Source organism: Corvus moneduloides, chromosome 14 (genome assembly GCF_009650955.1).
Source record: "Corvus moneduloides isolate bCorMon1 chromosome 14, bCorMon1.pri, whole genome shotgun sequence".
Lineage (NCBI taxonomy): Eukaryota > Metazoa > Chordata > Aves > Passeriformes > Corvidae > Corvus > Corvus moneduloides.
In genome coordinates this window covers 4,111,349-4,136,615 of record NC_045489.1, presented here as the reverse complement: position 1 = coordinate 4,136,615, position 25,267 = coordinate 4,111,349, and the positions used below count along the sequence as shown (strand labels likewise).

The 25,267-nt window shown below is 40.0% G+C and overlaps 1 protein-coding gene across 4 annotated transcripts in view; it reads left to right on the top strand.

Annotated features, from left to right (window-relative positions):
- Positions 1 to 25,267, top strand: part of DACH2 (dachshund family transcription factor 2) — a 250,069-nt gene that overhangs the window by 153,466 nt on the left and 71,336 nt on the right. For all 4 annotated transcript variants that reach the window (XM_032124108.1, XM_032124106.1, XM_032124109.1 and 1 more), the window contains exon 3: positions 10,642 to 10,773. In XM_032124108.1, coding sequence (XP_031979999.1) covers positions 10,642 to 10,773 — 132 coding nt within the window. The remainder of the gene's footprint in view (positions 1 to 10,641; positions 10,774 to 25,267) is intronic.

Below are 25,267 nucleotides of genomic sequence, written 5' to 3'. Positions count from 1 at the left end.
AATTTGTCTTTTTAATGAACTTCAAAATTGGCATGTTTTGCATGTTATGCTTGTAAAATCAGAGTTAAATGCTTACAGGGACCTAAATGCTTAGAGGGAATATTATCTAGATAACTTTATAATAATATATAATACTGAACTTAGCAATGTGGGAAAGGCCTTAAAGTACATTTAAATCTCTCAGCTCTAAACAGATAGCTACAAAAAAGTACAGTATTAATACTGAGAAGTAGTTGAGGACTGCAGAGTACAATAATGGTAAAAGGAATTCTTGAAGTGGTTAGTTATATAATGTAGAATACTGGAAAAGCAGGATGAATAGATACCTGCAGTATTTTTCTGAATTGGATAAAAATATCTCAGTACATCTCGGCCATCGTTTATATTAAATGCAGTTTTATTTTTAAAGTAAATTTATTTAATTTCAGTTTTAAAATCTATTTTAAAATCTGAACATACTTTGACTACTGACATAATTGCACAAAACCTGAGCTAAAAATGTTTGTTGCCATAGTTCTAGAAGAAATGAAACTGCTATACTGGTGCAAACTCGGGAGTAAAGACCAGTAGAGTTCATATGTAAAGATTTGCAAGGGCAAAGAGAATATTTGCATAATTTTAGATTACTCAGTGTTTCAATTCAGTAACTAAATTATTCCTCTCCTCCTCGAGCCTGCATTTGGCTTGGAGGCTGCAAGTTAATTCAGCTTGACCAATGAGTAGAGACACATCCTTTAAGATTTTAAAAATGGTGTAGTTCATCTTCTAAGTGTTATTTTTATTCATCACCTGGAACAAGAAAATAAGCTTCCAGTCAGTGTCTTAGCTTTGAAAAATGTTCTTTACCTTGCACAGCGTAAAATGGAAATAGCTATTCTGGCATAACTTCATAAACAAAGGTGATATTAACCTATTGGGACTAAATTACTTGTCTGCCGTGTTATTTGTGCAAGTAAATGTGCACGAATAAGCTTCAGCAAAGCTGTAGGAAAGTAACTGAAAAACAGAGAGATCAGAATGATCAGAGGTAAAAAAATGCTTAAGAAAAGAAGGTAAAGGTACCCACTCCTCCATAATCACATTCCTCACACTCTGGCTGTGGGATCAATAGTCATTCATTTATGCCTCAGAGGAAAATAGGGCTCTTTTGTTTCTTTACCTGTGGTCTGAACATTCCCTGAAGTTAAACCTGGTTTCTGCAGCCTGTGAGCAGCCTCCTCATTTTCCCTGTGTGGTTTTGGGACTGCACATATCCATCACCTCCTCACAGAGGTGCCCAGAGCGCCAGCTCAGCTGTGGGGAGGCGTCTGGGCAGCTCCTGCCACAGGAATTTGCTGTGCAAGCTGGAGCATTGCATGGAAGCTTGTCCTTCCTCAGGCCCTTTGGATTGTCCAGACCCTGCTGGAACTGAAAGGAACTCATCCCGAATATCTCATTTCCTTCTTCCAGAGGAGAACCATGCGGTTCATACCCTGAGTGCCGGGGCACCACGGGGTCCTTCTTAGCACAACCAGCCCTGGTGGGAGGGACTTGGTGGCAAAAGCTGCTTTCCTGAGCACTGTGTGAAGATCAGGCTGTGACTGCCTTGGAGGAATGTGGTTTTCCACTCCCTCAAATGAAAAACAGAGCAGAAACCCAACAGGTTTTGCTAAGCCGAAAGTGTATAAAGAGCTCATCATGTGGCAGTAGGTGGGGTCCTCATTTGAAGAGGTAGATGTCCCTGATCCCCCAAGTGTTGCTTTGTTTTGCATTGTACAATTAATGGAGTATTCATTTGGGAGTTGGCTATTCAAGAAAATTACATTTGTGCACTACATTCTACGTCTTTTGTCCGATTGCAGTAATTGTAAACGAGGTAGGTTGTGCTTGAAGCTGGAGATCCCCTAATGCCATTCCCAAATATTTTTCACTGTGAATAAGTTGCGGGTTTTCAAATGATCTCAAAGCACTAATATTTTGCTTTAATTCAATAGCCAGAATTGCAAAGGGGTTGTAGGTCTCAGAAGAATATTCCGGGAATTTTTGTTCCTAAGTGATGCTGCTTTCAAACTTGAATCTTTTGAGGTTGTGTTAATTAAGTGTCATTTGGAGAGGAGTGTCTGGGCTCTCTCTTTTCACTGCTTAGGTTATTGTGCTTCAAATAAGCATAATTTTTTTGTGGGTTTTATGAACTGGCCACAGATTTCTCAGCCTTAAGTAACTAAGAGCTGTGTGTGTGATCAGAGCATTCCATTTCTGTTCTGGCAGAGTCTTGAAAATGGCTTTTGTGGAAGCAGCAGCATGTAGGGGATGATTCTACAAATATGCAAACCACAGCTTAATAATCCAGTCTCTGCCAGCAGTGCTGATCCTGGCAGTGTGGTGAGGTTTTTTGTGAAATCTGGAGCATGATGAGTTTATGGAACTCACTATTCACTTAAAATCCTCGAAATGCAGCATTTTAAACTGGTGGATTGAGACGGCTGGGATGTAGCTGCCATGTGTCATCTGATACAAAACAAATATTTTTGTATGGTATTTTCCAGCCACAAGTAGGAAATAGCTTGAAATCACTCACAAAGATATCCTTATTCTCAGAAGACCTTCCAGCCCAATTAATTTTACAAACTCAAGAGATTTGTGCCAACTTCAGATAAGCTTTCAGACTTTTTGGTACTTCGCTGAAAGGACTTCCAAAAACTTCGGCAATTTCCATGTCATTACTGCTTATGGAGAAGTGCTTGAAACCCACAGAAATTGACGTAATGGGAAAGGAATAAATGTGGAGAAAAAAGAAACAGCAGCAAATTCTGATTTCAGATGGCAGCGCGTGCAGACTTCTGTGATTATAGTGAAGTAACAGAACGTGGGTGATGAATATGAGCACTGTTAGGTTTAATACACTGATAACATAACCTTAGGTTCCCAGGAACCCAAGAATATTCTAAAAAGGATAACAAAGTCCTGCACGCAGAAGCAAATGCTGGTGGTAAGCCCCGCTTCTTTCCTGTGACTTCTGAATGTTTAGCACTTTGGAGTTAATATTTTTTTCTGTAAATGGAATTTATTTTGTGTTGCTCTCAGGGAGGTAATTTAACATGCTTCTGGTTTAGTTTTTAATTTTTCAAGTCCTTATCGCATAGAATTGCAATCTTCATTCCGTGACAGCATTATGAAAGCATAAGCAGATAGTTTGAGAGTTTGGGTGATTATGAGCATTAGTTTAACTTGTCTTATCCTTAGTGAAATCAGAGTCCTTGTGCATGAATCTGTCACTTCTTGATGTTTGAAAACGCTGCTTAAATACACCCCATATTATAAGTTTCCATTTTGTGTCGAAAAGTTTCAATGACACATCTAAAACTGCATCAGATCTGCACTGAAGAATGTAAAAGTTATCAAGGGACTGTGATTTTTTCAGTGGCTGCTGTGTCTGGCATGTGCTTCCATCTTCTGAAACCTGTACATCCAGAGTGGGGTGGTCAGTCAATCAAATACACAGAAGAAGGTAAGGGTCACAGTAGTGCAGAATACTAAAAGTATTACGCATTACAGCCTTGACAAATCATTCTCATGACATAGATTGTAAAGAAGAGCAGAAAATGTCACAAAATTAATCAATTCTCACGAGACCCACTGTAAGAATGAAGGAAAGAAGTAATGTAACCCTCTCAGTGCTTTTTGAAGTTCTGATTTTCCCATTTCCCTCCAACAGGGGAAGCTGCAGTTTAGTTTGACGTGAGATGCAGGTGGCCTTTTTGGGAAGGAAATCAACTGTAAAATGCACAGCTGGGTTTTGCTGTGCATCAGCTTGAGCAGGGGTGCTCATCTTACAGATCTAGGTACATATCTGGGATTAAAATTTCTGTGTACTTCAAACTGAGACCCTGGGGTCTAGACAGGAAATCTCAGAGCTCTTGGGTTGTCGTCTCCTCATGTGGATGGCGGATGTGAAATGCCTCAAGTACTTGAAGGAAGATGTTCACATTAAAAATGTTTCCAGTCTTTCAGATGGATGTCAGGAGGATAAGATCAGGACAAAGGTTATGAGTGGGGTGGGAAGCTTAAATAATAGAGAAAGACATGGGATGAAAGTATCTGGAACTCTCCTCATGTTTAAAGTGGACACCCAGATTTGTGAGAATCAGGACTTTTGCTACTGTCCAGATATGTGTGAAATTAGAGTGACAACCTGTTGCTTCTGTAACTTGTTCCACAGAGTGGCAGGGATGTTCTGATGTTTGGGGGTTTTAATCTTGTTATGCTCATGTGAATTTTTGCATGAAATTGTATTTTAAAGTAAGGCGAGCAAGCACAGTGTGTTAAACAGAAATTACCAGGATTGCAAAATCAAGCCATCAGAAACATTTGTGCAACACTAATTCTGATCCCTCGAGCATTTGGCAAAGTCTTTAAATTACATTATCAGTGTTTTCCCCAGCATCACTGCCTGGGTGATGATAGAGCATCCCTTGACCTGTGTGGGAACTGAGGTTGTGGGATGAAGAGACCTGCCTGTGAGCCTGTCCCTATCCAGCAGCTGCAGAAAGGGAAGTTACCTAGGGAATATTTAGGGACTGCACAAAAGCAGAGAATCAAGTCCCTCAAGAAAAGACTGTGACATTTTCAAGCTGACTGGAGCTTCTTTGTGAAAGATTAATTTCTCACAATTCCTGACATATATGAGTAATATTTGTTTGGATTTTTTCCCCCTCAGTAGGACTCTTTTGCCATAGTATAATGTTTTTTTGACATTTTAAAGTGGTGGTATTTAAAAATGTTAGGCCACTCCATATTTTTAAGTATTGTCTGAAATGTTTTGGTATGGATCATCTTCAGTAGTTTCTCAACTTTGCTTAACTCGATGTGGTTAGAGAATCCAAGAATCTCAGACTGGTTTGGGTTGGAAGAGACCTTAAAGGTCATCTCATTCCACCCCCTGCCATGGGTAGGGACACCTTCCACTATCCCAGGCTGCTCCAAGCCCTGTTCAGATAAAGCAAGGAGTCTTTATTTTCTCTTTTGCCTTGATCATGCAGTGTGATAAATACAGAAATTCAAATTTTCTACTCTAAAAATCAATACTTGCTGTCATTTGGAGTGTTCTCCTGTTGCAAAATGGGAAAGAATGTATTTGTGAAATATGGTTGTAATATCAGAACAACTGGCTGTGTGTAGGAAGAGCTGAAAGAAGCTCCAGCGTTGTGATGCATTTCTTGGCTGCATTTCAGCTGGGCACTGTCAGGTGGATGTCCTGGATTTCAGCCTGGGCTCCAAGTGCCCTCCCAGTCCTGGGGTGATGCTCCCACAGCCCAGCCCACGACAGAGTTCTCGCCAAAATCCATCCCCTGCCTGCAGTGCCCAGTTACTCACCAGTTACTCACCAGTTGTTCACCAGTTACTCACCGAGTTCTGTCCTTGGGGCTCTCAGACAATTCACATTGATGGATTATTGTGACCATTCCCACGTGGTAGCCAGGGTACCTTTGCAGAGCCATTGAAAACTTGACACGTGCTAGAGCTGAACCTTCCTACATTTCTGGTTGAGTCAGTTCACAAACACGAAAAACATCTGCAGTAACAAGACTTTCGAGTTTGGACCCGTCTCCAAACTGCTTTAAGACTCTGGGCATTTTACTGCTCTTACCAGGAATTTGGTTTCACTGTCCTTTGTGTAGTAGCTGAGTTTTACCTCCCTGTTTATCACTCAGCAAGAGTGATTCATTTCAGCTGCAGAGAAGCCTTTACTATCTAGCGTCATTTTAAATTAATTAATAAAATTTTGCAGGCATTCTGAAAATGTAAAGTATATTATATCTATTTACTTATTAATTTTAATTAAAGTGAGCATATCCTTTTCAGTCTTGGAAAGCCTAATTTGTCAAAGGTTTCAGGATTGTTTTCACTGTTTGCAATATGGTCTCTCATACTAACATTTCATAGTACCAGATATTCCATCATTGCTGTTTCAGCACAGCATGCTTGACCCTTAGCAGCTCTGAATGCAAATAATAAACAAGCCAATGCACAATGCTTGACTGTTACACTGAAATAGTATGGCACAGCTAAACTAAGTTTCATTTTTCCTTTTGAATATTATTAATTGCAATGTGTTGACTGTTAATTTAATTAAATGTTTTGTTTTAATATAAAACCATTTTTCAGTTCACTGACTCACCATTTCATTTAATTAATTGCAAACCTCAGGATTTGATTACTCATAGTTCTCCTTTAGTTAATTTACTTGTTCACAGTTTTGACAGAAAAGCTTTCAAACTAATATGAGGGAGGGGCACAGTCTGACTAATCAGGAAACTGGAAAAAAAAAAGCTGTAGCTAGAGTATGAGATTAGCAGATACTCAGGGTCACCTGAAAAGCTCGGAGCCCTTGTATTCACCATCAAAATCCAATTTCCAGTGACTGGACATTGGTTATACGTGGAGGGGTCACTTGCACCCAAGACACCTGTGGTACCTCAGTGCAGGAATGTAGCTGAGTCTTGGATTCTTACCCAAACACCAGAAAATATTTGCTAAAGAGTAAATTGTGATGTTACTGGAGGCAAGGGACACTGTCCCCTTGTCCCCTGGTGCTTGGGGTGGTTCAGCACTGCCCTGTGATGGGAGACTGCAAACAACCTGGGGCTGTGATCTTTGGGCCGTGCAGTGAAAATGCTGCTTCTTTTGAAATAACTCCTGAGACTTCACAGAGGAATAACCTTCAGTAGTCTTCTTGTCTGTGTAGGGGACATGTGAGTATACAACTAACCACTGACCTAGTGGGATGCAGACAAGGGCTGGAGAAGCTGCTCTGGCGCTCACAGGTACCTCAGGTGCCGTGGCTGTAGGAGCAGAGGACATGCTCAGGGGGTGCAGGAGCAGCCAAGGCTCCCAGGATGTGGGGCTCTGTTCCATCTCCAGCACCCCAAGCCCTGGGATCTCCCAGAGCGGTGCTGTGCCCTGTGCAGTCAGCTGAGAACAGTCCTGATTTGGATCCAGACTCTTCATCTGAAAACTCTTTGGTTCTTAGGCCTGGCCTATCTGTCCAGAACACAGTTGCAGAATTTTCCTTCAGTGCAACCTGTGCATGAAGTATGTGGTTTGTGTGTCCTCGAAGGGTTATTTTGGTTATTTCAGGGCTAAATCCCTGTGCTGTGCAGCGGAGTTCTGCAGACTCCCAGAGGGAAGGTGCAGTGTCCTGACAAAACTGGGCTCACGGAAAGCATGTTACAGATGGCAGCTGCTGTTCTGCCATGCACACCATGGTGCAGGAGTTCCTGAGCAGTTGGGATCGGGCTCCTGTGCACAGAACACGGCTCCCAGATTCCATTGTCTGTCTGAGAGATCCCTACTAGGAGCTGCTCCCTGCCAGCCCAGGTAACTGGGGATACTGGAGCAGCACCAGCCCCATCAGCCACATGGCTGTGGGCAGCCTTGCCAGGAAACCATCCTGTCTGTGCTGAGACAGCTCCTGTGGTGTTGTGGAGGATGTCCGTGTTTGACAACAAACGTGCACAGTTTATTTCCTGGGGGTTCCCTGACTGGTCACAGCTGGCAGAAGGTAACTTAAGGAAGGAAAATTTAAAGTGTAAATGGACAGGAAAAACCAGAAGCTTTGAAGTATGTAATCCAGCATGTGGGTTTCCCGAGTGATTCTTTTTTTTCGGGGGAAGTAGAGGGATAGATATATACATTACAGCAGTGTCCGGGACATTTTTCAAAGTGAGGTGCTCTAAGTGAGATTCTACTGCTGATAATGATTCATCCAAGAGGATGGAAATGATTCTTCAGTTCTTTGTAGATCCTTAGCTAAGTCAGTTGAGGAATAGCCCTCTTTGCCACAGCCAGTCCGAGCTGAGTCAGTTGTAGAAAGGAGTTTTATTAATAGTTAAATTAATAGCTCCAGTAACGTTAACCATGGTGGTACCTTAATTGAAGATTATGCCAATGCTGCCCATTTTCTGCCATCATTTCAATCAGCAGCACCCTCTTACTGCTGAACCCATTTGCTTTAGCCTCAGTTTTATTACCTCTCAGAAATGCTGAAGGATTAGTATGTTGTTTTTAAACTGCCTCAGACAGATCCTGTGACTTTTAGTTCAAGTAAGAAATTACATAGACTGGGGAGTGAACGACAGAATAAAGACTTTGCTGACACTGAGCTGAGGGACAATCTCAGCTGTATCTTCAGGCTTGTGCCTGGCTCTGCAGGACCTTGGTGCTTTCTGCACTAGGGCTCTGTTTTACTCTTGAAACTTTCGCTGCTCAAGTGAAGTGACTTTGGTGTGGCAGATGGCACAGCACAGTTTCTGATACATCACTGTTTCTTGGCTGCTGTCCTTATGGCAGCTGTGTCTGGTTAGGGAGCTCAGAAACGCCTGACAATAATTACCTTTAATTTCTGCAGGCGGCATCGTGGTGATTTGGGGACTGTGTTTATTATTTTCTGTTTGTTCCGTGGTACCTTTCTGCCTTCATTACACTTCTGGTGCAACTGTTCAGTAGAAGGTTTGGGGGGATTTTTATTTTTCCTTTTTTTTTTAAATACAGCGCCCTGGACAATTTTTTATCTTGTCTTTTCTCTGAATATTTTGCTAAAGATCTGAATTTATTTTCCATTCCCTACTTACCTCCTTATAAATAGTTTCTTTACTGTTTTGCATGTTTAATTAAATTTTATTACTTCCAATCTGTATCAAGGACCTGTATAAATACTGACCCTGATGAAAACACTGGAATACTGGTTTATCTTTACACCCCGGGTACATACAAATGATAAAATGTTAGAATAAAAAACTCCGTGTTCAGACACTATATTTTTGTAACCATTAAAATGAATGTGAATTCTTTGCAAATGGTTTAAAAATATAAAGTGAAAAGGTGCTTGGAAATCTTGAAAACAGTCAGTTCCTCAGAACTGTGATGATGCTTAGTTTTTTTTTAACTTCCTGAAAATAATGTAAAATACACTCAAAAAGCAATCCCATTTCCTTTCCCAAAGAAAAAAAAAGTGAGAAGTTTGCAGACTATTTCATCTTCTCCAGAAAGTGTGTGGAGAGTTTTATCACTGAAGATGTATTCTGTGATGGATTAAGTGAGAGTATGTGAGATAAAAACTGGAGTTTAAACATCAGGATTTTATATCTGCTTGATAAAAAACCTGTAGCATTTGTAAAAGAACTTTAAAGGGTGTTGAAAAAAAATTAGAGCGTAGTGGTCTTCTGTATGAAGTGAGGGCTGCGTTAAATACCCTAAAAGACAAAATTATTGATGATGATCAGAATATCTTTGCTGAACTTGACGAAATTGCTGTATCCATGTGTGATAAAGGTGTCCCTCTCTATGCAGCTGGAGACTGGATTGCTTCCTTTCTTAAGTCTTACTAAAATAATGAGAAGCCCATTAGAGGAGCAGCAGAGCTAATCTGAATGTCAAATTTGTAGCAGCTTTTAGAAGAGTGTTGTAATTTATGGATGGGGTGTGAAAATTATTAGTTCCCTTTAATCAGTGTCTGAATCTGTCAGTAAGCAATACTTTCCAGAAGCAAATCATTTAATTCTGGTTTGATGTATGATACCTGCATGGGTTGGTAGAACATGCACTACCACCAAAAAAGTCTTGGGTTTTAATAAATGTAATTCAGTGATTTTGTGGAAGTAGGTAGCAAATAATAAAAGCAAGTTCTGCTGTTCTGGGGGGGAAGAATAAACCCATTTAATCCCTGAGTGAATAAACAATTGTACCTGTGGAGATATTTTTGGCTATGTGGCAATATCTCTTGGACTTTCCTGCAAGAACTTCAGATTATTTTCAGTCACATCTTGCCCAGAGTAAAAGTAACTTGGTACTGTCTGGAAGACAGTCTGATTCTTTGTTTACTGACCAAGTTAAAGTCATAAAACTTAAAAACTTTGCACTTACGAAAAAAAGGTACTGGGAATCTAAATAATAATAGTAAAAAAATCATGATTATTCTGGTAACCTGTAGCCTGCTGTTGCTCTGCTTCTTCTCTTTTACTACTGGAAATTAATTGGGTTTTAGTAATTTGAAAATCCTCTACCAATACCCCCCTTAATTCTGTAAATTTCTGCTGGTCTTAATGGTCTCTTAAAAGTGGGATTGATTCTGTGGTTATCCATATTGTGTTTTTCTACATATTTCCAATGTAATATTTTGCAGTTACAGTAATATTAATCCAAACCAACAGATTCCCAAAAGGACAAAACAGTATTTGGATGCATAATAGAACAATAAATGCTGTACTGTTACATGTTAATTGGCTTTGAACTGTTGAAATTAAGGAATACTATATCTTAGTCTGTGTGTGGAAATTTTGTTGCAGCTAAATAAGTCAAGCAGAAAGTGATCGAAGTGACAAGGTGATCAAAGTGACGGGAAATTATATTTAAAAGTATAATCAAAAGGGATACCATTAAATAAATACTGCTTTATGCTATACGTGTTAAAAAGAAAAACAAACATGAAGGATTTATTATTTTTTAAAATTCTTAGAATGGTGTAGGATAGCATTACTTAACTGGACTAAGAATGGGCATTGAATTTTTGTGACTTTTTCTTACTGAAAAGGAATGTTCTGTTCATACTTGCAGTGCCACATTGTATAATATGACACTGCATTTTCCTTATTTATATTTTTCCAGGTCTGACAGCAGCTGCCATGGCAGAGGCTATGAAGCTACAGAAAATGAAACTTATGGCCATGAACAGCCTTCATGGAAGTGGGAGTCAAAATGGAACCGAGTCAGAAAATGAAGAGCTCAATTCTAATGCAGGTAAGGGATGCTGTGCCCCTGAGCTGCCCTGGAGCTCTCAGCACCTGGGTCTCAAATTCTCGGGCTCTTGTATTTTGTAAGCTTTGCTCTACCAGTGCTAACTCACAATTAGTGCTCTCCTCCATATTCCTCCAGTTTTCCCCCCAACAGTTCCCTTCACTAATTCTTTGAAAAATACAGGTGAAAGATCATCTTCTTTAGGGTTGGATACAGACCTTTTAAAGTGCCCCCTAAATACATCTGGAGTAACAAAGGATTGCTCTGCTGGCAGTAACACTGTCTAGTTGTCCAGTAAATGATGGAAAGTTTCCAAAAGGTCAGGTTGTTGGAATTCCTGAGTTCCACAGGTCACTGGAGAAAGGTAAGGTAGGGAATGCTCTAGCACCAAGCTTATGGCTCTTCTGCATTTGGTTCTTTCCTTGAAAGGACATTTGCAAAGCACAGCTATGAAGGGGAGTCGTGATAATCCTTGGCTGTGGCTGGAGTCACCTTGGACAGGAGGCCCTGGCACGGAACACATTCAGTCTGTGCTATACAAGCATTAATATAAATGAGAACTGAGCTCCCCAAGTCCCAGCTCCTCAAGAATAGGGTTCAAAGGTGAAGTCAAAATGGATCCTTTGGGGAGGAAATCTCTGTTTATTCCGATGTCCTTCCAGGTGAAGAGATTTTTACTTGGACAGTGTAGAGAGCCACAAGACAGATCCATTTTGTCTCTGATACCTGTTACAATCAGGGCAGTTCCCCTTGGCCTCACTTTTTACTGAATCCTAGAATGCACTTTTATCCTTTGGGAACACATTTTGTTTGTTTCCATTACCAATTTGGGAAGGGAGGGACAGTGTGATCCCCGTGGATCCCCGCTCTCCCATCGGCATTCCTGCGTCTCCAAAGGCAAAGCCTGGCTGGTGGATGCTGCATATGCATCCTACCATCAAAATGGTAATTTATTAGACCAATAAAGCGGCAGCTGGGAGGTCTTAGACTCATTTTCTAAAGGAATAACTTTGAATTCATGACAAATTATGCACAAAGCAGTCTTTCCAAAAGCGGTATTGCCTTTTGCTAATTTTGTGTACTCATCTGTATTTGAAGAAATCTGGCTTCTAACTCATGCATTAAACCTTTCCCCAGCTTCCTGTTCTGTAGGATATGTATTTCTTATTCACCTCTCAGATCCTAATCAATTAGTGCATGTTGAATTCAGAAAAAAAGCACTGAAAAAGCCTATTTAGTGGTTGTAACTCAAATAGTTTGTGTACAGTTCAGAATGAAATCTGAAGGTTCACTGAATGCTAAGAAAAAGGACTGAAGACAGAATTACTATGAAAGAGCAAGGAAGCTTCATACAGAAAAGATGTAGGGTTGGTATGGGGGTTTTAAAAGCTGCTGTACTGAAGTTTCATTTGAATGCTCATGGTTTTGTGTGTTACCTGATAGGGCAAAATTTGTGTACTTTATGTGGGGAGAATCTACATTAATGTGATTATTTTAGGTACTACATGGAACAAGAAGTTTTTTAGGGGACTGTCACACCAGCCTTTGGGCAGAGCATCAAGTGTGTGCACTTAACAAGGGAGTTCTCTGTGGTTTAGCAATTCAGCGAGTTCTACAGCCAACTCAATACCAATTCAAATATTTGGAAAAATTCCCACTGACTTTAGGTACAGTGGGATCCAAGAATAAAAGTATGGTGGCAGTTCCATAAAGATATTTTTTCAATTCTTTCCCCTTTTCACTGCCTGATGCAATAAAATTGCCAGGAGCAAATTTTCTGGCTCAAGTGCCAGTGTTGCTTGCAGACAGAGCAGTAAGTCCTTATCAGACAGAACTAACACTACTCCTATTAAGAATCACAATTTCCCCTCCTTCCAGTATGTGCAATGTGAGCACTGGGATAATTTTTATAACGTGGATTCCTCCTTTATTAGTGGGTCAAATTACAAAGATTTACATTGAGCAGGATGTTTCAGAAAGGAAAACCTCCATGAAAGGAGTGAGAAGTTGGCTGTGCATTTCACCAAATAAAATAACTGAAGAATTACCAAACACTCCCTACAGAAAACTCCTTGATGTGGCATGAAGAGAGTGGGAATTTTGTTTAGAAGTTAATACAGACGTTGTAACTTTGATCTGCTGTGAAGGGAACACCAGGATAATTCCGTGTGCATGAAACTTTCACCAACTGTTTGCTTTGCTCTAGACTTACAGTTTAAATGACTATTAAAAATAAAATGGGGATGTGAAATGAGGAAGAAAATTGAATTTTGAATTTCTTTTTACTAAGAAGAGGTGGAAAGGAACAGAGGAAAGGAGTCAGAAGCCTCGTAAGTGAGGAAAACGTTTTATTTTAGGAGAGAGACCTACAGTTTCTTTGATTTGGGGTTGTGTTTAATAGCTTCTGTAATGGCTGCAACATGACACTGCATCTAGATTTCAGCATGAATAACAACCTGTTCGTGTTTCATTTAGCTCCAAATGAGAAATTCTGTGTTTTATTGTTTTAGGAAATTAGTCTGTGTACTATTGCTCCTGGAACTTTATAATTAATCACTAAAGGTTATGGCTGTGGAGAGTTTGTGGGAAATAGATGTCTGAATGATTATAATTGTGGCTGTCAAATCAGAAATATGGTTGTACAGAGCCGAGGACCTTTTGCTTCCTTTGATTTTTTTTTCTTCTTACTGTAACAAAGACTCGAAGGGTTGCAGTTTTACTTCAAACAATTAAGTTGGGTTTTTACCTCAGTATTACACATTGACTTCCTACAATGCCACTAAATATTTCAGTTTTGGATATGTGCCTTCCTGCTCATCCCACAGTCTGATAGATGAGCGGAATACTCTCTTTTTGCTGTTGTTTATTTTAAATTAAAAATGTAATTGAGCAGTATTAAGTCCTGAAGCTTTATTGCCAGATTTTTTGCAAGTGTGTCATTATACACAGGCCATTAGTATAATAAAAAAAAGTGTTGAGGATGTCTTGGCATATTCATTTCAATCCCCATCTGTATCTGTTGAAGTATGAAATAATTTTGGGTTTGCTTCTTTTTGATGCCTAGCCTGTCACTTCCATAGTTTCTTCCTCTGTGCATCATTATGATGATGGAAACTTCTAAGAATTCTCTCTCTGAAGCCAGAATTTGGCCTGTCAGTTTAAAATTTGAACTCTAACTCAATTTAACATGATCACTGACTAATTACTCAGATATTATATTGTCCTCCAGCAAATCGCAGGTGTGGAATTGAATCTTACAAGTATGTCTAAGGAAGTGGGGAATAAATGTGGCACTTCTTTTCCTGCTTCTAGTCCAGCTGGTGTGCTTTTGCCACCAGGTCCTAACTGCCTCCTTTTCATGAAGTCACAATAATCTCAGTAGTGGTGGAGTTTGGTACTGGAATATTCTAAATAACTAATTGAAAACAAATGCTACAAGAGTTAATACCGAAGATACAGGGAAAAAAATTCCCCCAAAAGTTCAGTTTGCAGATATTTTTTAATTGAAGTAATGCTTTAGTTCACAGTACTGTGAAGAATGCTGTTACACATTTGAACATTGATGTCCTCCTTCCACTCTCTCTGCAGAAGAGAAAGAGATTTTTTTGCACCTTCCTACTCATCATATGAAGTGTTGAAGCAAAGCTTCTCTGGCAGTTGAAAATCTCCTCTTTAATCTGGCACTGGAGGCTCTCTGGCCCCCCAGCCCAGCTGACCTGTTCCTTGGGCCTTAGTGTCCCTCTCCATCTTCTGGTAGGACTGGGGCAGGAAGGTTGAATTTGGAGAACCAGGCAGTTGGGGACAAAGGTGTGTGGATGTGGGAGAAATCCATCCCTCTGGAGTCTGAAATACCCGGTGGCCATAAATCTTCTGTGATCCTGTTCCTCCTTTTTTGGCTCCTCCAGGTGGGTCCCCGGAGAGGAGACCTTTTGCTGGTGGCACTTGAGGGTTGCCAGGAGTGACTGTGGCCTTTCCTATTCCCCTTGGGAGGTGAGGAAGGTCTGGAGCGAGCAGCTGGCAGCTGACTCCTGCTCACTCCCAGCCCAGCCACGTAGCCAGATTTGTTGTTCTGTAGAAATAAGGTAAATAGAACAAAAGCTCCCTGGTTGCACAGAAGTGTTTACAAAGATGAGCTCCTTCATCATTGTGCAATGCTAAAATGCTAAAATCAGGCGAGGTGTGTTCTGGAAATTAGCATGTCATTGCTTAGGGAGATTTGGAATTTATTTGAAATCAGAGCTTTTATTTTTAATGGCATGGCAGCAGGTAATTTGTACAAGTGTAGGATAGATTGTAAAATAGAGAGTGGGTAATGCTACCTCGACGTCCCTCAAGCTGCCTGAGCAAAGAAGGATCAGTGCATGGCAGTCGTGACAGGAGCTGTGTGTGCAGAACCTCAGAGCGAAGAATAAAGCAGGTATTTCCTTCTGGTGGCTTTTGGAGTTAGCATGCATGATTTAATAAATGTGTTTTGCTTTCCCAGGAGAGATATCAAACAGTACTAAGTGTTTCAGTGGTATTTCCTTAGGAAGTCAAAATGTTATTCTGTATGTAGAGTCTTGTTGCTTAATTTCCAGACAAGGAGCTAAGTTAGGCAGAAAAGAAAGGAAAAACACCCAAGCTTTTGGCATATGAGGATCAGAGAAAAAGCTCTTCATAGGAAAAGAAAGTGTTATCTTTTTATCCTTCTTTCCCTTCAGTACCTGCCATGCAGTTTTCTCACAAATGCAAACATCCTTCACAATCTGTTTAAAAAACCACAAATACATCACTCGGAGGAATATTTAAGGAACCATCAGGAGGGAAAAAACTCATTGGTTTAATGGAATGCTGTCAAGGAAAATCAGCATCACAAACGACACAGGGGCAGAATTGATACTTTTGCACTGACATGTTAAAAGAAAATCCCATGCATTATTTAGAAAACCCAGAAATCTGTCAGCTGTATGATTGCCGAGTTAGCAGAAGCAGGAGGATGCTGCTCAAGTTGAAAAGAAACGCGTAGGCACAGATCCATATTGTAACCTTTCATGTTCTCCACCCACCATGAATACCCAGCTATTACACGGTCAGCATTTTTTAGTTTTTCTCTTTTAAAATTTTCAAGTGCTTGAAAAGTCAAAAGAGGTAGGTCTTTTCTTCTGAAAAGCAGGATGCCAAGGCTGTTATTTTATTGTAAGAATGTAAAAATGACAGGACCAGAGAACAGTTTTTTTTAATCCTCGAGTACCATGTAGATTTCATGAAGTCATTTTTCCTGTTGTTAAGGCAAATGTGTTTTTGTTACTTGAGCAGAGAATTACGAATTTTCTTAAATAGTTACGAATTTTCTTAAACTGTCCTTTGGCCAGGAGGGATGTGTGCAGTCTTGAAGCAAGAGAGAATTTTAACATGTTTTGAGTTGTGTGCTGTCTCGTCCAAAAACTAGACTTGACTCCAGCCCGAGCAGACACATTAAAACATTTTATCCTAAAAATTGGGACTTCTGTGCTGTTTTTGTAGGCAGTACCTGTGCTGGTGATGGTGAGGGTGAGGATGGGAAGGTGAAGAGGCACAGAGGGGATGTTTGGCCCCTGTTGGTGGGGACAGGATCTGCGCAGGGGGGGTTTGGCCCAGGGACACCACCCCCAAAGGAGATTCAGGGAGTGGCGACACTCAGTGGATTTCAGGATGTGCTTCCATACATTGCCTTGGAGGTGTGGTTTCGTGGAACTTTGTTGAACCCACGTGGAAGTGATGGTGAGGAAGTTTATTTAAGCTTTTTCAGTGAAAGTGGAGTGAAGGAACTCAAACATTCTCATAACATGGGGGCTTTGAAAAGCTTTCCCCACCGCTGCTTGTCAGAAAACGTCTGTGGTTGGGGAATGACACGAGCAGAGAATTCCCTATGGATGATGTAAGTGAGGCCTCCCTGGGGCCAGGCGCTGATAATCCTGGAGGAAGAGGCTGATGTTCCGTTTTATTTTAAAGTAACAACTCCTCAAGCATTAGCCAGGAAGCCAAATGCTGTTTGTTTGGGTCAGTTGTACCTTGTTGGCACCGTGCTGTTTTCTGTCCTGTTCCCTCCTAGTGGGATACTCTCAGTTATCCCAAGAACCCAGTCTCCATGTGGGAAGCTTGGAAATAAGATGCAGGTATCTATTTTGGTGGCAAATTGTGGTTTTTTGGAGAGTGAGTGTCAGTGGATATTTTGTGCTGTGTTACCCCAGCACTGGGCAGGGTTTAGCAGCAAGAATTTTTGGAGGCTTTAGTGAACCCCAGTTTCAGTGGAGTGCAAAAGTGAATTTTTTATCTGCAAACTTTTTTGAGGTCCCATTTTAGGTACATTCTTAAGCAGTTACCTATTGAATGCATGTGAATAATTTCACTGTATTTTTTAAAGTATTCATTGAAATACGAACATAAATACTTTGTAGTAAATGTAAATGATTCACACATAAATGTTGGTACATCAGCTAATATTTACATATTTGGGTTGACTGACACCCAACTGTGAGAAATGGGAAGTAGCTCTGGCTTTAGTTTTAAAACTAATAAAGGAAATATAACTCCAGACAAGCTTTAAAAATGAAATTCTCTGTGCTCTTCTCTGTAACTCTGAGGCATCTTTCTCTGTGAGAGGAATTCTCTTTCAGGTTTTTGATGCTTATCATGATGAAATTGACAGTGTTTATATAGCATCATGAGCTAATGTAAACTGGTTTAAAGAACAAGCAAATTTTGGTTTTATCTTATATTGGCCTCTTTTTAGAAAAGTTGTTATTAACTCTTGAAGCTCTGGCTTGTGTGAATGCTTTTTGAGTGGGAAATTCTCAAGGGTATATTTTAAATGGATTCATGACTATTAGATATTAGATACTGCTAAGTGTTTACAAATGGAGAATATATATACTTGTAAGTTTATATTTCAGCAGTTAAGCATCTCACACAGTCTGTTTCCTCATTACATTTTGGTTGTTATCTTATTCAAAGTCAAAGAACTGTTGTTCCTTTTTATCCAGAGCATAAAGTAATTGTTTGGGTTTTTTTTAAATAAAGACAGAATTCCTTGCAATGATTTCTAACTTTTGCTGGAACAAATTTAATACAGAAAATCAAGATTCATATCTATTAAAAAGCCCTGCCTAACGCCAAATCAAATACCTCTGGGTGCACACGGCGTGATCATAAACAACCTCTCCAGATTCTTGCCATATCTGCTATCAGAACTAAGTGCAGCAAAAGATAAACTAATGACAAAATGCAAATGGTATGGCTAAACGGAGGAGAATTGAGAGCTTTCACAGGTCTGTCACCTTTCAGATCCTTTACAAATTTATAGTCTCAGAGTGCAGAGGTCTGAATCTTCAAAGCTTGAAAAACAGAGGTGCAGCATGAACTAATCTTCATTTTTTCCCCTATCTTCTTACAGCAGCACTAATGGAAATGTATTTTGTTTAATGACTCTGAAATCCTGTTTGTAATTAGATGTGGGAATTGGTCTTACTTTGTAACAGATGATACTGGAATAATAATATGAGAGATGCTACGCTGAGACCCCTATCCTCCTAAATCTATATCATTTTTCATTTTATTGACAGGAAATGTGTTCCTGGAACAAAGAGATTGATTTTAAAGAGTGGAAAAATAATGTCTAGTAAAAACTCAAATGAAAACATTTTAGTATTACTTTTAAGTGTATCACAAGAGTATGTTAACCCTTTAGATGTATTTTTAATTTTAGTAAACAATCTTCTTATAATTGTTGCTTTGTCTCTGATACAATCTTTGAATGAATGCACCAAAAGGTAGAGAACTTTAATTAATGATGGGGTGCATACAATTAAAATGCATATCATATTTCAGAAGGATTATTCGAAATAATTAATTTTGTCTGTTAAAACACTTTTCCAGTCGTAAATGAAGTAATTAGGAGTGGGCACAAAAGATGTGAGTGCGCTCTGAGCTCACACAGTCCCTTCAGAGTATTACTCTCTTTACTAGGTCTTGATGTCATAAATCATTTTGGTCTCTCCAGAGCCAAGGCTACATTTTTTTCTGTGGTTATAATTCTCGTTTTTGTTGGTGGTAGCTGAAGTACTGGCGTGCTGAAGGAAAGCAGGTGACTCTAAAGTGTCCCCATAAAGACAAGATCTCACGTTCATCTGCAAGGTACAGGGACTCCACGGCACTGTGGGGAGTGATACTTACCAGAAATGCACCCAATTTAAGACTTCTTGTATAAAATCTTATGAAGACCAAGGCAGATTGGATGCCCCACACCTGAGAAGGAAAACCATTCCAGTTTTGATGTTTTAGCTGGGTCCTGTGGCTGCTGAAGGACACAGTGTGGAGAGGTTGTCCTGCTCTCCACGGCAGGAGGAGGAGGCACCTCTGCCTTCCTGCCTGGGGCTTGCTTACAAAGGCAAGGAAAGGGAAAACAGTGATCCAGGTCTGCCCCTCTGAAATGCAGCTTGAACTTGATGTTAAAACATCCTTGGACAAAGCAAAAGCAGACCCAGGAGCAGGCAGCATCCACTGACCAGCAGAACCGTGGCAGTGAGGGGTGCCAGGAGTGCTCAGGGGTTGCAGGCTTTCCACAGTGCTACCAAAGAACAGGAAAATACCAAATGTTTGACACATCCTTTTTTTTTTTTTCTTTCCAGGTCCTTGTATGTACTCTTGTTTCCACAGTATCTCCTCTGCTAATCATTTTGGCACAGAGTAACATGTTCAAACTCTGTTGGTTTAATTTCCCATTGCAGGGTGTGAGGATGTGAGGAATCCTGTGAAGAATTCAGTAAAAGCAAGTATTAGTGATAGTTGCCTTTGTTAAGTAGTGAGTGCACTTCAGTCTCCCATCAATGATATTTTAACAATAGAAAGTACTTCAATATTTTAATTACACTGTAAAGTCTGGAACATTCTTGTTCTTGTTAAGGCACATATAAGTTAGGATGAAAACTGGCATATTACCTTTGATGTGGGCCACATGCTGAGAGTCCCCCAAAGGATGTCATTGATGGTGATACAGCTGCCAACAGCAGGAGTCTCATGAATTGCAATTTTAATCAGATTTTTAAAAAAAGTCCCCTAACGTACAGTTGATTTATATTTGAGGCAAGAAATGTTTGTGGTGTGATTATTTGGAATATTTTCTCACTTAAAGGAGTAGCATTGATCCCCCCAAAATTTTAATAATGTGGGTTTTTAGTTAAGGATTCAGCACTAGATTTGTGTGGCGTGCCCTGAGCTGACATTTCTGCAGCTGAGATTCGATAGCAGTTTTCCTTGCAACAGTTGGTGCTGTTGAAATGTCTGGCTGATCTGTGAATTTGATGAGACAGAAGTCACCGTGGTCTCCAGTAATTTTGCCTTTCCTTGCACCCACAGAGTACGAGGCATCCCTTAGTTGTGGAGCAGGGGCTGTGTGGGTAAGCAGGACACACACAGATCAGAACCCTACTGCTTTTTATAGAATACCTTGGCTCTCTTGAGCAGTTAGATTCAAGTTTTGTTTTCCTTTAATGAAGTTTTGATCCATGAGAAAATCAGGAATATGCATTTATTTCTGTGATTTTAAAGTAAGCATCTGACAGTTTTGCATAATAGGTTATGCTTTCTGCTCCATATTCTGTTTAAAAAAAGCTGGAATCCAAAGCTGTGAGTGACATTTTGGTAGAATTTTAGCAAGTACAGTCATTACCAAATTAAAAATAGATACAGGTGGGTAGTCTGTGTTTTTAGCTCCTTTTAAAAAAACCCAACCCCTGACTGTATACAAGAGCAGCAATTTATCAGATCATTATAGTTACAATTAGGAAGGACCAGCAATGTTGTCTCGGACCAAGAGTAAATTTACCTTTATTCACCAGAGGCTTTAATTTCCATGGCTGCGACATCTTTTCCTCAAATGAAGTTCTTATTCTTAATTTGTTAGAAGGTTAATTTAAATTAATAAGATCACTGAAGAGTATTAAAACCTGGTCCGTTTAGTCATGGAGAAGAAAATGTTGTTGGCACCGTATAATTGAAGCTACTAATTTGTCCGTAATCTAAAGGAAAAGTGCATGGATTTTTAATACACATTTCAAGTGCTTTATTATTTTGGAAACTCAACCAATACTATGCTACCTGGGAACTAATTAATAGGTATTTCAGGTTGGCCAGTTGTGTGTTGGAGGCAGGCTCTGCAGTGTAGGAGCTCTGCAGGAGCTCAGTGCAGTGCTCTGCTGTGGGTGGGCACTGCAGGCTGTACCTGCAGGGTGGGGGTCACGTTGCTCACAGCTGGCTCGGGTGTGAGGTGCAGTTCTGGGGTGGCCAGGTGAGTTCAGGACAGTTCCACCCTGCAGGATGGCTCTGCCTCTGGGTGTGGTCTCTGTGTTGCAGTCTGTGGTGTTCAGGATCATCAGAACCAGCGCTTTCAGACTCATTTCCTTACCACACTCCAACTCTGCCAGCCTCCTGTCTGACTGACAGTTGCCCAGCTTAATTTTAGAAATTTCATAGGCTTGCTGATCATGGCCATTTTTCCTAATGCTTTCCTGAAGTCTTCCTTGTTAAGTCTTTCCTTGCTGCATCTTGTCCTGTAGTCTGTGGCTGCAGAGAACAATTTATTCCTCTTTATGACTGAACATGTTCTTTAGCTAGTGAAGACAATTAGTGAGCTCCTGCCTGTTGTCCCTTCCCTCCACTGAACGACCTGCTCTTCTGAAGACTCACACTGAGGATTTCCTCATCCCTGCTCAGTTCTCCGTGTGCTCCCCTGGCCTCTCTCCAGGTGATTCAGATCCTCCTGGTCCCCAGCCCAGGGCAGTGCCTCGGTCAAGGCCGGTGCTCTGGGCAGGAGTGTGGGACGGGATAGAGACAGAGAATTCCTCCCATTGTACAGACAGTGATCTCCTATAAATGAGTGGAACTCATTCTGCTGGCATTTCCTGGCAGCAGGGTTTTGCTGACCTGTGTTCACCTGCAGTCTATTACAGACTCCAGATATTTTTTAATTCTTATTTTTTAAATTTACCCAGGCAGTCAAACCCCATTCTGAGTTGAGGATGGATATTCCAGCCTTTCCTCTGTCCTCACCAGATTTTCACATTGTGTGCTCTTAAATCTTAAAGAAAAGTTTAGACAAATTCTAGTAAAAGATCCAGAATTTTGGGTAATTTTGCTGTGTATGCCTAGGACATAGACTAGCATGTGCCCTTGAATGCGGAGCATTTAGTTCAGTTGAGTTTGGCCATTTTATGGTTCATTCTCTCTGTACACATTGACTGAAGGTGCATTCTGAAGGTAAATTAAAATTGATAGTTGAAACTGAAAATCAGCATTTCCTGTCTTGATGCCATGCATTTTTTAAGCTGTACACAGCCATCTGCAATTAATGCTCTTTGTTGTATATCTTCTGTATTTACAATATATTTGACAATAAAACCTTTTTTGACATTTAATCAGTAGCAGAGTTGTTCCACTCTCATTATATATTCATGAACTTTATCACCAAGACAAGGCATAAATGTTGAGCTTCCCTTTAAGATCAGACAGGCATTGATATTTAAAACATTGGAAATTGGGGGGGTTTGTGACTGTTCTACATTTGTACAATATAAAAATTAGAATAGATTCTTCTTTTTAAGGCTGTTTTAAAGATAGAGACAATGAAACTTCGGGACTAGTGAAACTGTGTAAGAGCTGTATATTCAATTACTGATGTCATGGGCCATCAGAAGCTGCTTTTTTTTCCTTTTCCTGTAAAGCTTATAATATTAGTTAAATTGTGATTCATTTTCTCATATTTCAGATGGAAGTTGGAAAGGCAGTAGGAAGAAGTGTCTTGCAAGTTCCTATAGATCTGTTTGTTGATTGACTGTCTCTAAGAATTTGATGTGAGGGGGATTTTGGCATTTCATCCTTAGAGAAATATTCCCCCTTGTTTGCAGCACCTCTTCTATTTTTCTGGATTTTGACAAAGTAGATAGTTTTTGAAAGCTGAGTCCAACTTTATTCTCTTTCTCTGTAAAGTCTTAGATCCAGGAAGAAAAGTAATTTAGAAGAAGCCAGAGTAGCATGAATAAGATCCTTAATTTCACTTTTTAAACACCAAGCATATCTGGGTATATCCTGTGTGTTAAATGGCATTTCTGTGTCAGTGATAAATTGAACTTTAATACAAAAGTACTACTGAAACGAAAGGGAATTTGCATGAAACTTGCAGGTATCTTATATTTGGGAGGATAATCTCTAATGAGCCTCTCTGAATTTAAACTCAGTGATTCTGTCTGTAGAAGAAATATTTGCATTGTCCTATTGCTCACAGCTGATACTGATTTTCTCTCCAACTAACTAACAGCTCTTCTTTCTGCCTCGAATAATTACAGCCCAAACCTTGCCCCTGTACTATGTAAATGGAAAATCTAAGTCATGAGGATAGCAGTGTATCTTCAGTTTGCATTAAAAATAAGTATTTTATTTATTAGATGCAGTTATGGCACTGAAATAAATGGTTGGTGCAGTTATGCAACATCTCACTTTCAAAATTTAATCATCTACAAATGCAATTTATTTTTTGTAAGCTCCTTGCTTTTTAATATAATTCATTAAATTTTTTTCCTGTTGTTTGTTCATCTCTTTTGGATGGAGACTCCAGACATTTGTTTTTCCTTTTCCTTAACACTTGGTGTGGTTGATGTAAAAATATTTTACAATAATGTTTGTATTATTTAAATAATTTCATATTTAAAAGTCTGAAGTTGCCCAGAGAGGTTGAGAACTCCCCATCCCTGGAAGTTTCCAAGGCTGGGTTGGACGAGGCTTGGAGCACCCTGGGATAGTGGAAGGTGTCCCTGCCCATGGCAGGGGGTGGCAGTGGATGGGCTTTAGGGTCCCTTCCATCACAAACCAATCTGGGATTCTATATTTCTGTATTATTTGAAGCACATGAGGTATGTGATGATAGTGTGGTCACAGCTCCCCCAGTTTTAGTTATCTTAATTGTATACATGCAATAACTTCTAATTCAATTAAGACCAGCAATATTCCACATTAGCCTGTGTGTCAAAATCCATGCAGTATCCTATAAAAAAGTCATTAGTTTGGTAATATCAATTTAACAAGTTTTAGCTCATTAACCTTGACACCAGCAGTGCTGGAGAGAGGAACCTTTTGATATTGTTGTTCTCAGCATATAGCAGGGAGCCCTGGAAATGTGCTGAAATCCGTGGCCATTATCCCTGATCATCAGTTACGGCTGTGTGCTGGCTCTGCTGGGCAAACACCACAAATTACAGCTCTTCAAGTCAACTTAATAAATGGTTGGTGCCGTTATACAACATCTCACCTTCAAAATTTAATCATCTGCAAATTGCAGAAATACTTCTTCAGTTACTTCTTTTTTCAGTTCTGGCTTTGCATTTGAGAAATTACAGTTACCTTTGTAATAAAATTCTTGGTTTAGCTTATAAATATTATTTAATACTGGTGCAGGTACCATTATAAAATGGGAAAATGAGCAGTTTAGGGTACAAAGAAATGAAGAAGAAACTCCAGCAGTCAAAAGGCTGTTGTGTGCTGTATACTTTCTCTTATAGAACCACAAAATCCTCAGTGTTGGAACAAGACCTCCAAGATCATTGAGTCCAAACTGGTGTTGTCTGATTTGATGCCTCAGCTTGGGTGATTCTTATTTTCAGAACTGAGAGAGGCAAAGCTGAACTCATGTTTAGCCCCATTGTTAACCACAGAGGCATTTGAACAGCAGTGAGAAGGGACTCTATAAAAATACAGGGTATTTTCTTAGGAAGAGCTTCCCCTAATCCCTTTCAGTCATCGTGAGTCTGTCACTTTGGATGATTTGAGGACAGGATTTGGATGGAGAGAGAAGGAGCACTCACCTCTGAGGAAGGTCCATGTGATAAGGGAAGAAGAGGGAGTTACGGCAGTGTCTTCATGTGGAAGTGGGGAAACCAAGCAAAATGAACCTGGAAAACAGAGTATTTTATTATCAGCTTTTTGTCCTGTTCATGCCACTGTCAATTTTTTCATGTGTTTATTTCAGCTTCCTTTTTCCTTTTTCCTTTTTTCCTTTTTTCTTTTTTCTTTTTTTCTTTTTCTTTTTTTTCTTTTTTCTTTTTCCTTTTTTTTCCTTTTCCTTTTTCCTTTTCCTTTTTCCTTTTTCCTTTTTCCTTTTTCCTTTTTCCTTTTTCCCTCCTTCTCCTTCTCGTTCTCCTTCTTCTCCTTCTCTTCTCCTTCTCACTGCCTTTTCCTACCTTCTACATTGTGGGAGTTCTCTTTACCTCACCACTCTTTCTGTGTAGGAATCCATGGAATTTGGGGAGCACTTTGGATACCTTTTCTCCTTTTGCCTGTGCTCGAGTGGGTCATGGCCTGCTTTTCCCTCTCCCCACCTCATTCCCTTTCCTTTCCCTTCCCTTCTGCACCCCCATCCTCCTCCCTTCCTGGCTGAGTGTGGGTCTCCATCCTGAGGTTGTTCCTCCAGGGCAGCTCTTGCTGTACCTGTGAT